The following is a 15,105-nucleotide window of genomic DNA, read 5'->3' as shown; positions in this document are numbered from 1 at the left end:
GGCCAGACGTCCTCAGGTTCACGACTCACTGGAGCTGCCAGGGTTGTTGTGGCTGTCATTGAGAGTTGCTAAAGCTTGGGTGGGGCCGATCTTGCAGACAACAGCACGCACTGAGTTCCAGAAGTCTCCAGAGGGTCGTGAGTGCTGCCTGCAACTATCTGAAAGATAGGGTGTGTACAGGAGGCAGGCTTGAAGTGTGAAGCTGTGACAGGCAGCACTCGGAGCCCCTGAAGGTTTGGTGGAGGGGCAAGTTTGGCGCATCACAGAGACCCTCTCTGAGGACAGAGCTTTCAAATGGGTCACCTGACTGTGTGCTTGAAACTGAAGTTTTTGGATGGCAACCTTGGGGGAGACTGAAGAAATGTCTAGTAGATTTCCGAAGATACAATGTAGCTCTTAAAAGTTGTAATTATTTTTATTATGTTTGTGTGTGTGTGTGTGTGTGTGTGTGTGTATGTGTGTGTGTGTGTGTGCGTGCATGCAGAGAGGTACTTGTGACGACCAAGGGAATTGATTCTCTCCATCCACTAGGTAGTTCCTGGGGATTGTACCCAGGTTTTCAGGATGTCTTGGCAACACGCATCTTTTCCTATTGAGCCCTTTTCACTGGCCCAAGATATATTTTTTTCCTAGCTCTTTAAATTTTATTTTATGTGCATGAATATTTTGCCTGCACGTATGTAGGTGCAACACATGCTTGCCTGGTGGCTGCAGAGCTCAGAAGAGAGCATCGAATCCCCTGGAACTGGAGTTACTGACTCCATCATGTGGGTGTTGGGAATCAAACCCAGGTCCTCTGCCACAGCAACAAGTGCTCTTAACCACTGAGCCACCTCTCCAATCCCCAAGGCGGAAGAGTAGATGGGACCTTTCACGTCAGAGAAGGCTGCAGAAGTAGGACGGACTACTTACAGCGGAACTGTTTAACCAGCAACACTTAAATCACACCCCCTCACCTGAAGACCTCTTCTTACCCACTAAGGGGCCTTTCCTAATTGCTAACTCCTTTGCTTCCTTCACGCCTCACATCCCATGGCTTGCTAAGTCACTCCACTTTTATCTCCACAGTCAGCACCCCGCCTCTGTTTCTTCTGCTCCATTTGCAGCACCGTTGACTTTCTTCATGCCATCGTGGCCTCTCATCTGGAAGCCTACAGCAGCCCTCTCAATGGAGAGAAGGCTGCAAATGAACCACCTAAAGAGATTGCCCCCCAGTGTGCCAGTGCCTGTTGATAATGTGGCTAGTGTGCTCAAGGCTCTGGGTGCAACGCCAAGCATTGTTTAATTTAAAACAAAAACAAAAACAAACAAAAAAAACTTTCATGAGCTAGTAGGGAAAGAAAGAGAAGAAGAGGAAATGGAAATGGGCAAGGAGGATTCTCTCTCTCTCTCTCTCTCTCTCTCTCTCTCTCTCTCTCTCTCTCTCTCTCCTTTCTGAGACATGGTCTCACTGTAACCCGGGTTTCCCTGGAACTCTTGATCCTCATGCCTTGGTGTCTGGGATTCCGGGATTATAGGTGTGCATTACCATGCCTCACTTCTTGCACTTGCTTTTTAAGATTGTCATAATATGACCACGTGGTGGTAGCCCACTCCTTTGATCCCAGCACTTGGAAGGCAGAGGTAGGTGGATCTCTGAGTTTGAGTCCATCCTGGTCTACAGAGCAAGTTCCAGAACAGCCAAGGCTAAAAAAAACACACACACAAACACACACACAAGATTTCCATAGTATACTATGAACATTATGGCATAAAACAGGCTTAGGGGCTAGACCCCCAAATTTTGGGTTTTAGCAAAGCTATATTTCTTCTGAACACTGCAGGGAAGAATTCCTCCTTGTCTTTCCTAGCTTCTGCTAGCTCCGAGCAGTCCTCTGCATTTCTTGGCTTCTGGCTGCATCTGTTTAGGCTGTCTTCATCTGTCCCTGGATTCCTTCCTGCATATGTGTGTGCCTGGACCTCCCTCTCCTCTCTGGTGCCATTGAGTTTAGAATTAATTCTAAGCCAGTGTGACCGCATCTTTTCTTACTTCTGCAAAGACCTTATTTCAAATGAGATCCCATCCACAGGCTCTGGGGGATAGGACTTCAGTGTATTTTTTTTTTAAAAAATTAAGGATTTGTTTATTTTATTGGTATAGGATTCCCCTCTGTATGCTATGAATGTTTTATTTCCATTGGTTAACAAAGAAGTTGCTTTGGCCTATGGCAGGGCAGAATAGAGCTAGGCAGGAAAACTAAACTGAATGCAGGGAGAAAGAAGGCAGAGTCACAGAGATGCCACGTAGCTGCTGAAGGAGAAGATGCAGGAAACTTACTCGTAGGCCACAGCATCGTGGGGATGCATAGATGAATAGAAATGGGTTAATTTAAGATATAAGAGCTAGCCGGGCAGTGGTGGTGCACGCCTTTAATCCCAGCACTCGGGAGGCAGAGGCAGGCGGATCTCTGAGTTCGAGGCCAGCCTGGTCTACAAGAGCTAGTTCCAGGACAGGCTCTAGAAATTACAGGGAAACCCTGTCTCGAAAAACCAAAAAAAAAAAAAAAGATGTAAGAGCTAGCTAGGAATATGCCTAAACTATTGGTAGAAAGTGTTGTAATTAACATAGTTTCTGTGTGATTATTCGGGTCTAGGCAGACAGGAAAGGTACAAGCAGTCTCCATTTTCATTTATGCAAGTGTTTGCTTGCATGTATGTATATGTGTATACCTGAAGAGGCCAGAAGAGGGCATAGGATTCCCTGGGAACTGGAGTAACATTTGGTTGAGAGCAGCTGGGTGCTGGTCTTCCAAAAGAGCAGCAAGTGTCTTAACCCTTGAAGTACCTCTCAGCCCCTTGGATGTATGGTTTGTTGTTGTTGTTATTATTATTATTGTTCTTTAAAGATTTTATTTGTATTTTATGTGTAGGGGTGTTATATCTGCATGTGTGTCTGTGCACCATGTTTGTACAAATGCCTTCAGAGGCCAGAAGAGGGAGCAGAATCCTTGGGAACAGGAGTTAGAGGTGATTATGAACTGGTTGTGAGATGCCAAGTCATATAGGTCCTAGAAATTGAACCCAGGTCCTCTGGAAGAGTGGCCAGTGCCCGTAACTGCGGAGCCATCTCTTCAGCCCTGGATGTGTCTGTCACTGTTGAAAAGTGCCAGAAAAATTTAGCACAGGGACAGCATCTTCCTTATTAAATAGTTCTGGATGAAGTAATTTTGAGAATAACAGGAGGTAATATTCAATAGGGCCAACCAGAGGGATTAAAAAAAATCCCAAACTAACATAATCAAAGAATAGAATTTTAATTTCCTGGCAGCTGGGTTCAGGACACTATAGGAAGTAAAGCTAGTTTAGGGAAGAGAATGTCTCAGCAATCTAAAGGTGAGATTTGAGATGCAGAGCTAGACTGTGAGCCCCAGAGGCTTGTGAATCCTGTAGCAGAAATAGCCCAGGGCCTCTAGCCAACAGCCTACAAAAATTGTTCTATGTGTGTGCCTGCATGCATGTGTGTGTGTGTGCTCAACACACATTCGTTGAAGAGCTGAATGGGGGGACAGAGTAGGCTTGCAGCTCTCTAGGAATGGAGTGGCAAACTGCAGCAGGACCCTCCTGATGGCCCGAGTTAGCTGGACCTGAAACAAGTTGGGGGTGACTAAGGAACAGCGAAGCAGTGGTTAAGTCAGGCTTCCTCGGAGCCGGGGTGTGATTCAGTGGGACAGCGGTAGACCGCATATGCAAGTCTGTCGTATCACAGGGTACCAGTTGGTGACAGACTGAATCCCTCCTATTTAGATCACCTGCCACACGTGGTTTACCATAATAAGTATCTCTCTGCCCTAGGCGTGGCCGGTGGGGAACAGGGCGAACAAGGCTGCTGAAGTCTGTGTGGTCTCTATAGCACTGCACCGCACACAGGACGCGTTTAATAAAAAGTCCCCTTGAAGCAGTTCGTGAATGAGTGAATTTGGACATTCACGCAAAATCGAGATTCTCCAGAGCCAAGCTCTCTGGCTTTTAGACTGGAGCACGTTTCAAAAGGCTTGGCACAAAGTAAGCGCCGCCCTCGCGCACTTGTTGAACCAAACAGAGTAAATCTGTTTCCCTCAGTTCCGCCCAGACAGGGAGGTCTGGCTTTGGCCAAAGCATCCACCGACCGCGTCGCGGTTACATTCTTACGTAAGAGCCGGTGAAGCCTCCCGGTCCTCCAGACCCCTCCCATTACAAGGGAAAGAAAATGCGCGCAGTATTTACAAATACACGGTTTTGGTGGTCCATTTCAAATTCATTCCTAATCTCGGTTCACCACAAAGATCTTAAAATACCGGTGCAAGGCTCGGTGTGGGGCTATGAGGGGCGGCGCGCTAGTGGATTTCGGGGGAGGCGTACGGCTGGCGTGAATTAGGCCTGCGCACCCAGCACCCGCTCCGAGCCCCTCATATCGCCCCAGGGCCCTGGCTGTGAGGGTGACAGCGGCCTCTGAAGGTGACTCGAGCTCCAAGCGGTGTCCGTGAGGTCTCCGTAGGCTCTGGAGCAGGGAAAGCAACGGTTCCCCTCTCCAGGCCCAGCTGCCCGGAGCTAGGGGCCGATCGCCTTTGCAGGGTGCTCCTTCCCGGGTACCAGCTGCCCGGAGTCCGGGGCCGATCGTCTTTGTAAAACGCCCCTTCCCGGTTCCCAGCTGCCGGGAGCCCGGTGTCGATCGCCTTTGCAAGGCGCCCCTTCTCGGGTCCCAGCTGCCGGGAGCCCGGAGCCCGGGGCCGATTGCCTTTGCAGGCGCCTCTTGCCGGGTCCCAGAGCCCAGGGCTGATCGCCTTTGTAAAACGTCCCTTCTCGGCTCCCAGTTCCCGTTTGCAGCGGCCTGTAATCCCGGGCGCGGCCCCCAGAGCGGAAGATGGCGACGCTGCCCGGCTCCCGGCGGCCGCGAGGGGCCGCGGTGCTGCGCGCACGGCCCGGCCCGAGCGGCTAGAGAGGCGCCTGGGCCCGCGGCCTCCTCCCGCCGCCGCGCCCCGCCCCGCGCCCGCCCCTCCCCGGGCCCGGCCGTGCCCCGCGTCGCGCTCCCCCGGGATGGCCCGCGCGCCTCGGCGCTGCGTCTCGGAGCTCTCGGCGGAGCGGCGGCGGCCGCGCTCGGGGGGCGCGCGGCTGCTGCTGCGGCGGCGGCGGCGCGGCGCTTGAAGGGGCCGCGGCGGGCGGAACAGGGCGCCGCCAACATGTCGGATACGAAGGTAAAAGTTGCCGTCCGGGTCCGGCCCATGAACCGAAGAGGTGAGCCGCTTTCCCCAGCTCCTTTTGCATTTCTGCTCGGGCCGAGGGCGGGGGGTATGGGGAGGCAACTTTGCAAACTGCTGGGCGGCGGGGGTCGGGGACACTGTGATGGCCCAGCGTGGCCCCGGGAGGAGGCAGCTCCCAGGCTCCGGCAGCCGCCACTGTGTGCCCAGGGCGCCGTCTCCTTGCCTGCCCGGGACCGAGCCACGCGCGCCGGCTGCGGCCGCGGATGCTCCACTTTGCAACGTCTCCTTGCCCCTGTGCTTTCAGAGCTGGAACTGAACACCAAGTGCGTGGTGGAGATGGAAGGGAACCAGACGGTCCTGCACCCTCCTCCTTCCAACACCAAGCAGGGAGAAAGGTAAATCCCACCCCGCTGGCTCCTGCCAAGTTTGAGCCAGGAAAACCCGAGTGCGCGTTCCCATTGTTAGCAAGGGTGGCTTCAAGTTTGTCCCACGCTCATATGGGAAGCGGTTGCAAGTGCAGGGTCCCCTCCTCTTTCTGTGTCCTTCTCTTCTTGTCCTCGGAACCAGAGCGGTGTCCCCCAGCAGGGAACCCTGGCCAGAATCACCTCTCCTGGCTGCCTTCAGAGGCTCCCAGAACGAGAAGGGACCGGATGGAGCACTGGAGATGTGTAGCTCAGACTACATTTTACAGATAGGAAAACCGATTATCTGAAGTGTGCAAATGACCAACCCAAGGCCTTATTGATGGGGTCCAGCGCCCGCTGTTCTTATGCTGGCTTATTTGTTCACTTTAGCAGAACGGCTTAGGGATGTTGTATGTGAAATGGGGTCTAAGAGCCGATAAAGCAGACATCCTGGTACAAAGCTAGGTCTTTTAAAATCTTTAGGTTGTTGGAGGTGGTGAGCTGAGATGGTGTCTGAAAGTAGTGCGGGGATTTTTATTTTCATGGAAACAAATATAGCCCTGAATGGTAGCTGTTTAGACACAGGGATGGGGAAATGTCTAAAAGAGGGCTGCATTTTCTAGATGGCAAGACATTTGCATTTGAAAAGTCGTAACTGTGGGATCCTTATTAATTCTGCTGCGTCCCATGCAATGGTATGGGAAAATGCCCTAAAATAATGTGAATATTTGACATTTTTCTGGTAAGCTCCTGAGGAAAAAATAGGCATTGTAGGAGCTTGTAAAAAAAAAAAATAGAAAAGAAAACTGAGATTATTCCAATTCAGCTTGGAAATGAGTATGCGTTTGCCTCTGAAAAATCACCTGTTGATCGAAGTGCTACATAAGGAGTGAATTTTACTCTTTAGAGTTTCCTTGAGACAGACTGTGAAGTAGGGGTTGTTACTTTATTGCTAAAAGGGGCAGCTGCTTGCTTCTATAATGGAGCTGCGATGCAGTCCAGCCTTGCTAAATTTGGGGTAAGATTGTTAGGAGAGAGAAGATAGGGGATTCTTTGACTTTAGTGTTGAGCCTGGAGTGTTTCATTCACTTTGTGAACACTCTGCTTTCCCCAGCAGATTCTTATAGTGGCATTTAATGGCTAAGTTATTTTAAAGATGTGTCAAGTACTTTTATTGTAATGGCTATATCCTTGGACAGTATTTTTAGGCACATTAAATATTTTACAGTATATTTGGACATATGGATAGCAGTGTAGATGGTATATTTTATAGATGCCTCTTATATTTTTTTTCCAAAACTGGATCTTGTATTATTTCAGAAGACCGTTTCTTTGGCTCTGGTTCTTCAAGGCAGCCTAGGGAGCAGGTGGACGGCTCTTGTTTCACTTCATGGCTTGGTACCCGCTTACCACTCATCCCCATTCTTTAAATATTTGTAACCATGTATGTTTGTTTGGGTGTATGTGTGTGTGAGTGAGTGTGTTCATTCATTCATTCGTCCACTCATCCATTCATTCCGAGGTGCTGAGGATGGAGCACAGACATAGGTAGGACATATACTCCCAGCCACTATCGTCAGCTCTCCTTGCCTGTCTTAAACCCTAAAGAATGCTACTGTTCTCTGCTGTTGAATGAAGTGAAGCCTCGTCGTTTGTGTATAGAAAAAGGTTGTTTTGGGGCAGAGCATTGATAACTCTGGGTAGATGGTGGTTAAGTGTTAAAGTAGCACTTGGACATTCTTAGGGCCACTGTATTAGATCCGTTAGGTGAAGGTTTGTGGAGTGTGACCTGGGCATTCGCCATCGGCATGCTGACTTGGGTAGACCCTTATCTGGTGCTGTAAAAATTGTGTTGAATCGCAGGGTGCTCCATTGTTCTGGGCTGACAGATCCGACTTTTTGTGTGGCCCATGGGTGGTCTATGGGTCTGCCCGGGTACTTTCTGAGATAACACAGCGGTGCTTCCTTCAGGTCAGGATGACTGTCTTTGCCAGAATGAAGACACCAAGTGCATTTTGATGTCCACTCTGCAGCTGGTTTCATATTTCTTCCAGGAACTTCCCCTTAAAGCGACAGTGCATTTAAAAATAGAAACAATTCCTCCCTTGGGCTGTGGCTTGGAAATCGCATCTGTGCCTTATGGTATATTTGCAATTCATTTCTGTCGATCAGTTTTTGGATAGAGCTCAGGTTGGGACAAGGTTGAGTAGGTAGAATACATAGAATGTAATTAAATCTTCTGGGAATTCCCAGGTTTGAAATGTAAGAAGTCCTTCAATAAATATCAGCAACCTGTTATCAGGTTGAGAAGCATTGTTTTTCTGAAGTTGCAAAAGATTACCCATGCATTCACAGAAGCTCCGAGTTACCAAGTCAAAGTTTTTAGTTTTACCAGTAAGAACGAGAGAGAATAAATAGACTGACTTCTAGGAAAATGAACAGGCTTCACTTTCATACCTGTCTTTTATGGGACTGCATTTGGGGAGGCCAAAAGATCAGAGGGTTTCTCAGGCTGAAGATGTTTGTTTTGATGCTGAAATTCCAGCATTCTAACCCTGTATAGGTCCAGGTTCATAGCTGGCCTTTTGGACCATTCCTCCATCTATAGTGCCAAGACTTGTACAGCTTTGTTGCTTGTAAGGCCGTGGCATTGCTAATAGGGACACATTTACAAAGTTCCTGCCAGCACCAGGCTTGGCCCAGGGGAACCAAAGGTAACTGCGGATTGGTGCTTATGCCAGGGCCCTCACCATTGAGAGTTGTGGGAAGAAAGAGGTAGATATTTTAAATGCACTGTAGTGATGGCAGAGGTGTGCTTTGCCTTTGTGTCTATCCTATTGTTTGGTGATTCCCCACTTCTGTCTTGCTGGAGGCTGTGCACTCCCCGAAGGCAGGTAGCTTGCACTGGTTTGCCTTGTGCCCAAGTCCCCACACAGCACCTGAGGTAGAACAGCTGCCATGTGACAAAGGCTGTAGTTGCCACCCAGGGTAGGCAGCCTGCTGAGGCAGCTGGCATCGGGCCGCTTTTAGGTAGGGTCCCTTGGCAAGGGGAGGCCGAAGTCCCTTATTAAGGAAAGTGAAAGCATTCCTGCCGCGGATTGCTTCTGGGCAGTTCTCTCTGTAGGAACGTGGGGGTGAGGGGTGGGATGCGCTGGCCAGGCGGTTTACCTTGGGTGGGGATTGAATGAGACTCTCCAGTGTGTCCTTATGGGTGAAATATGCCACGCAGAATCTTTTCCTCAGCTCTGCTGCCATCATCCCGACTTTCCCATCCTCTCACCCTGTTTATTTTATTTCATTCATTTCGGTTTGTATGACACAAGGTCTCATGTAGCTCATGCGTAGCTCATGCTAGCCTCGAGCGTGCTAAGTAGTGGAGGCTGTCCTTGAGCTCTCAATTCTCTTTGTTTTCCAAGTGGTGGATTACAGGCCTGTGCCATCATGTCTGGCTCTTTCCTCATTTATTTATGATTCATTTTTCGGAAAGTATAGGAGTATATCTATACCAACACACAGAAGCATGTATCTTGCTTATGTGTATTTAAATAAGTATTTTGATATCTTTTAGTACCCGTATAGGAAACTCATTTGTTTTGACATCTATCCTGGATGATAGGAGTAGTTTTTAAAGATACGGGTTGTTGGGATATGCATCTGATTCTTACGTTACCAGCAAAATAATCTAATAAAACACATTCCTTAGGAGATGTTATTATAACTTAATGTCAGTAAGTTGGGCATGAAACATCATAGTGAAGTTTATATCTCTTCCTAGCTGAGAAGGAAAAGAGCCATTCTGACTGGGATTTCAATCCCAGTGCTTAGAAAGCAGAGGCAGGGGCAGGTTAGAGCTTGAGGCTAACCTGGTTTATATACTGAGTTCTAGACTAGCAAGGGCTGATGGTGAGATTCTGTCAAAACAAAAAGGCAAACTAGGTAGAATATAGACTCCTAGTAAGGGAGCAGCAAAGTCGTTCTTTTCCTGACCATTCTTTCCATGTTGCAAGGTGCCCAGTGGACCATGGGGAATGTATGCTTGCTGCTTAGCCAGCTACAGTGTGTGGTCCAGTTCACACATATGATGGATGTTTCCAGAATGGTTCCTCTGTTCAAGTATTATATATACTTATTATATATATTATACACACATATATATATGTGTGTTCAAGTATATAAAATTAGCAAGGCAGATCCTTAAGAGTCAATAGGGTTCCACATTATGAAGTCATTTTGAGGACCTGAGTTCTGGTCCGTTTAGTGTTGTTACCTATCTCTCTGGCGTTATTACAGGGTTGGATATATGGGTGCAAGGTAAATTTAGGTTTTACTGGTACAGGAGGGCACATTCTTCTTGCATGAATTGGAGTTTGAAGGAGAATGGCAATGGGATATTTTCATTAGCTGTTGGCATGTTTAATTTGTTTTAAAATAAAGTTTCATTGAAATCTCACTTTTAAAAGAAAACTAAGAGCAATTATCAGCTGGCATAAAGTGTTTTAAAAATTACTTGGGGGAATTGGATGTAGCAGGGTTGGTTTTTTTTTGTTGTTGTTGTTGTTTTGTTTTGTTTTGTTTTTCCTGAGACAGGGTTTCTCTTTTCTCTGTAGCTTTGGAGCCTGTCCTGGAACTAGCTCTTGTAGACCAGGCTGGCCTTGAACTCACAGAGATTTGTCTGCCTCTGCCTTCTGAGTGCTGGGATTAAAGGTATGCACCACCACCGCCCAACAATCTATTTTTTAAAAATAGTATCTTGTTTGCTTGTGGTAGTTCTCTGTCTGAGGATGCTATTGACCATTTTCTCTGTGCACTCTGTCCCCCTCCACCACAGTGCGTCAGTTTGGCCCCTTATGTCAAAGACATCTTTGATATGCAGCCTTACCTCATCTAGACGCTGGTGTCTGTGGGACAGGGGCGCAGCCTTTGTCTTTGTTTTCAGTGCTCAACCTCTTCCTTCCCAGCGCACAGAAAGCATTTTGTAAATTCTGTCTGCTGGTGTGATTATTTACTATTGAAAGCTTTGCTTAGCTCCCCTGTCTGCTTAAGTAAGAGCATAGGTAAAGGCTGCAGGTGAGAACAGCAGCTTTGTGCATTATTCTCAGTGACTCCCATTCATAAGGATCATTAGCTGTGCTTAAAACAAAATGCTAGGGAAGAAAACCCCCTCTAATCAGGGTTTATTACTACTACTACTACTACTACTGCAAAAATTTTATTAAGAAATTGTTTTATTCTAGTTAATTTAGGAGGTGTATGCTTATTGGGCTGTAAGGTCGGGGGGCAGGGGAAGGCCCTAAGATAGTCAGAGTGTGACACCAAGCTGGCTCATGTACTGGTCTACCAATCTGGCAAAATCCAAAGATAAATCGGAAAGATGGGTTGTTTTCAACTGTCAGGAAAAAAATTTCATGTGCTGTGTACTCACATATTAAAGAAACTTTACAACAACAAGTTAACTCTAATAGTAGGCATCCCAGAGATATCAACGGTTCCCAGAATTAGCCAGCCAAAGCTGCCTTTCCTCAGATCTTCCTGGGAGGCAGGGCAGAGATGGTGTTTATGTGTTTAGAATTTAAAGCTGTTTCCAGAACATTCTCTGCAAAGGAAACAGACCAGCTGAGAAGTCGCCAGGACACACAGAAACGCTCTGATCACTTTGTATCTCAATAGTGTGGGGAATTATCTAGAACCAAGAGCAGAGCAGTCAGCAGGGAAATGGTGCTAAAGTCTGTATGCAAACATTTTCAAATAATCAAGAGTTGACTTAGCTAGGAGTGGTGGTATATGCCTGTAATCAGGGCTCTAGAGGCGGAGGCAGAAGGATTAGGGCTTTAAAGCCATCCTCTCCTAAACAGCCTGTGTTACACAAGAACCTTCCTAAAAAAATAATTTTAAATAAATAAACAAGGTTGACCTGTGAGATTCATCACTGGCCTTTTAAAAGAAGATCACCGTTTAAATCTTTCAGGAAATTTACACTGGAAAGGTAGGAAAAGAAATTCCTCTTTGGAAGTTAGTTTAGATGGCATTACCATGCACGATAGTAACACACACGGAGTCAGGTTTTTGTATCTTTCTCTAAAATTTCATTTGGAAAAAGGAGTAAGTCTTGGATTTGTTGATTTAAGGTGCGGAAGGGAAAGTGGGGTGGTCCGGGTAGACCCTCAGGAAAAGTGGGGTGGTCCGTGTAGACCCTCAGGGAAAGTGGGGTGGTCCGCGTAGACCCTAGGGGAAAGTTGGGTGGTCCGCGTAGACCCTCAGGGAAAGTGGGGTGGTCCGCCTAGACCCTCAGGGAAAGTGGGGTAGTCCGCGTAGACCCTCAGGGAAAGTGGGGTGGTCCGCGTAGACCCTAGGGGAAAGTTGGGTGGTCCGCGTAGACCCTCGGGAAAAGTGGGGTGGTCCGCGTAGACCCTCAGGGAAAGTGGGGTGGTCCGCGTAGACCCTCAGGGAAAGTGGGGTAGTCCGCGTAGACCCTCAGGGAAAGTGGGGTGGTCCGTGTAGACCCTCAGGGAAAGTGGGGTGGTCCACGTAGACCCTAGGGGAAAGTGGGGTGGTCCGCGTAGACCCTCAGGGAAAGTGGGGTGGTCTGTGTAGACACTTGGTCTTTATTCTTTGCATCCTTCTTGGAAGTTGTCATTTCTCCCTAATTCTTCTATCCTCTTTGGCCTTCAATTCTATATTCTAAATAGAAGCCCCACCTAAAGAGTCAAAATGTTAACAGCTGACTCTTTCTTCAGAGTCACAGAACTCAGGGCAAGACTGCTGGCCCCAAAATACACCTCATTCCTTCGAACCAACGTATGCCTCTCAAATACTGGCCTTTGAGTGGTGGTCAGCATCACTGATTCAGGCTAAAGATCCTGAGAGTTCACAGGTCCAAGCACGTGTGTTAACCGCTTTTGTGTAGTTGCTATGAACCAAATACCTGGCAGGAACAACGGAAGAGAGAAAATGTTTATATTGTGCAACACTTTCGGAAGGTTTCGGTCCATGTGGCAAGGAAGGCATGGCAGAGATCCCGACAGCAGGAATGCATGCCAGAGTGCAGCGGGTCTCAGGGCCTGGGCTCTGACTTTCAAAGGCCCGCTTCCTAGCCCCCTACTTCCACTGGCCAGACACCACTTCCTAAATCTCCACCAGTATATTACAACATATATAGCCTTCCTGCCCTGCTTCTCCTTTCTCTGACCCCATGAGCCCTTTTTGCCCCATCAATCCCCCAAGATGGAGCTCTCACGCTGAGCTCCTTTCTTCTTAGATCTTCAGTAAACCTGATTCCTTCCTGCCAACGCCCATGTCTCAAGTATTGTCCTTTTAGTGGCCGTTGTATTCCGATCACACCAGCATACGAGAATCTGAGAGTTGCAGTCATCCCCTTCTTGATGGTATCCGGTGATGTTACCACGTTACCATGGTTGCTCAAAGTCATTGGTAAAGTGGAGTTTTTTCTAAACTATCCTTATCGTGGCTTTTGATATTAAAGCACTCTCGTGTGTTTCTATTGGGTTGCTTCAGTCTTCAAGAAGAAACAAAAAGTCACATCCTAACAGATCAACCATTCTGCTTTTACCCTTGCTTCTGTCATATGAATATTTCAATTACAAAAGCTTTTCTTTCATTTGTGCTTTGCCATGCTACACGGCTTTCAGTTTTCAATTTAATAATTAAATGGTTTGTTGCATTTCAGTCTTTTTAGCCATTTCCATATTTTTCGAACTTATAGTTGTTTCTTTTAGTGATTGTATAAATAGCAGTAATTTCTCTACTTAACTAAAAGAGATGGCACAGGGGCCGGAGAGAGGGCTCCGGGTGTAAGAACACTTACTGCTCTTGCAGGGGATCTGGGTTTGGTTTCGAGCTGCAACATGGCGGCTCATAACTTTATAACTGCCTGAAGCACCAGTTCCAGAGGATCTGATGCCTTATTTTAGCCTTCTTTTATCCCCTGTACTCATGCGAAACGTGTGCGCACACACACACACACACACACACACAAATACACACACACACACACGTAATAAAAACATTGGAGGGGATTTCTTCCAACTTAGGCATGATAAACCACGTATTATTCTCTTTTGCTATAATGGAGCTAAAAGTTGATGATCTTTAGAGCCGCAGACCAGAGAGGGCATGGAAAAAGGCAACTGGAAAGCCAGCTTCTGCCATATCTCCTTTCTGTCCAACCTCAAAGCTTGAATGCCCATCAAGTCACCGCAGACAGTGTTCTGCATTAGTCCACTTAAAGATCTGCATTTCTGACTAGTTCCCAAGTGACCCGGATGCTTGCAATGCTCTGAACCTTGCTTTAAGGAACTTCAGTTAAGGGGGAAAATAACCAAAAAACCCACAGAATCTATTAAAGCACTGCTTACTGGAATTTCCTGGATAACAGAAATATTCTATTCCCCACCGTCCACTAGACTTACAGGATTATTAAGCCCTTGAGATATGGTTAGTGTAACTAAGGAGCTGAACTTTAAGCTTGGTTTAATTTTTATGAATTTAAGCAGTTATGTGTGGCACATGGGTACTGTACTGGGAAGTGTAGGTTAAGAATTTTTTATTATTATTTTTACTTTATGTGTATGGGGGTTTTGCCTGCACATATATGTGGTGTGCACCATGTGCATACAGCATGCAAGAATGTCAGAAGAGGTCTTCAGAGTCCCTGGAGCTGGAGTTAGAGACATCTGTGAGCCACCGTGTGGATGCTGGGAATCAAACCCAGGTTGTCTAGAAGAGTGGCCAGTGCTTTTAACAGCCGAACTGTTTCCCTGGCTCCGAGACAGTGGTTCTTAACAGTGAATTGTGCATTATATCCTGGGATGCTTAGAAATGATACCCGCTTCTATCTTAGGAGATTCTGGCTGTACTGAATGTCTTCGTTAGAGTTTCTATGACTGTGTTGAAACACCGTGACCAAAAACAACTTGGGGAGGAAAGGGTTTGTTTTGCTTATTCTTCATCCTTGGAGGCAGTCAGGGCAGTGGCCTGGAGGCAGGAGCTGATGCAGAGGCCGTGGATAAGCTGCTTGCTGGCTTGGTCCTCCTTGCTTACTCAGCCTGAGTGATTGCGTATAGAACCCAGGACCGCCAGCCCAGGGGTAGTCCACCCAAAAGGAGCTGAGCCCTCCCCCATCAGTCAATAAAGAAAGTGCCCTTACAGGCTTACCTGTAACCACTCTGAATGGAAGCTTTTTCTCAATTGATTCCCTCCTCTCAGATGACTCTAGCTTGAGTCAAGTTGACAGAAAACTAGCCAGCACAATGAGCAATGGTTTACTTGGACTCTTTTAAAAAGCCTTCCCAGGTGGTCCAGCACTGTTGTTTCACAGACCTCTGTGCAGCAGGTTGAGCCAGCCACACTGTTGCTTCTGTGGATGCTGTAGGTCGGGACTTGGAAAGGGCAAAGCAGACATCATCCTACTCTGTGTTACTGTCTGGGGAGTAGCCATCCGAATAGCTTCAACACCTGTCTTTAATCCA

At 47.4% G+C, this 15,105-nt stretch overlaps 1 protein-coding gene across 3 annotated transcripts in view; it reads left to right on the top strand.

Moving 5' to 3' along the window:
* Nucleotides 1–5,149: 5,149 nt before the first annotated feature.
* The window catches only part of Kif13a (kinesin family member 13A), a 181,403-nt gene continuing 171,447 nt past the window's right edge, over nt 5,150–15,105 (top strand). For 2 of the 3 annotated variants that reach the window (XM_038333122.2, XM_038333120.1), the window contains exons 1-2: nt 5,150–5,250; nt 5,521–5,611. In XM_038333122.2, coding sequence (XP_038189050.1) covers nt 5,196–5,250; nt 5,521–5,611 — 146 coding nt within the window. In that variant the 5' untranslated portion in view covers nt 5,150–5,195. Of the gene's footprint in view, nt 5,251–5,520; nt 5,612–15,105 lie in introns of those variants that run through there. The other variant, XM_038333123.1, reaches the window with a different exon arrangement.

This window comes from Arvicola amphibius, chromosome 6 (assembly GCF_903992535.2).
Source record: "Arvicola amphibius chromosome 6, mArvAmp1.2, whole genome shotgun sequence".
NCBI classification, from domain to species: domain Eukaryota; kingdom Metazoa; phylum Chordata; class Mammalia; order Rodentia; family Cricetidae; genus Arvicola; species Arvicola amphibius.
The sequence above is the reverse complement of the archived record's forward strand: the minus strand, read 5'-3'. Positions and strand labels throughout refer to the sequence as shown.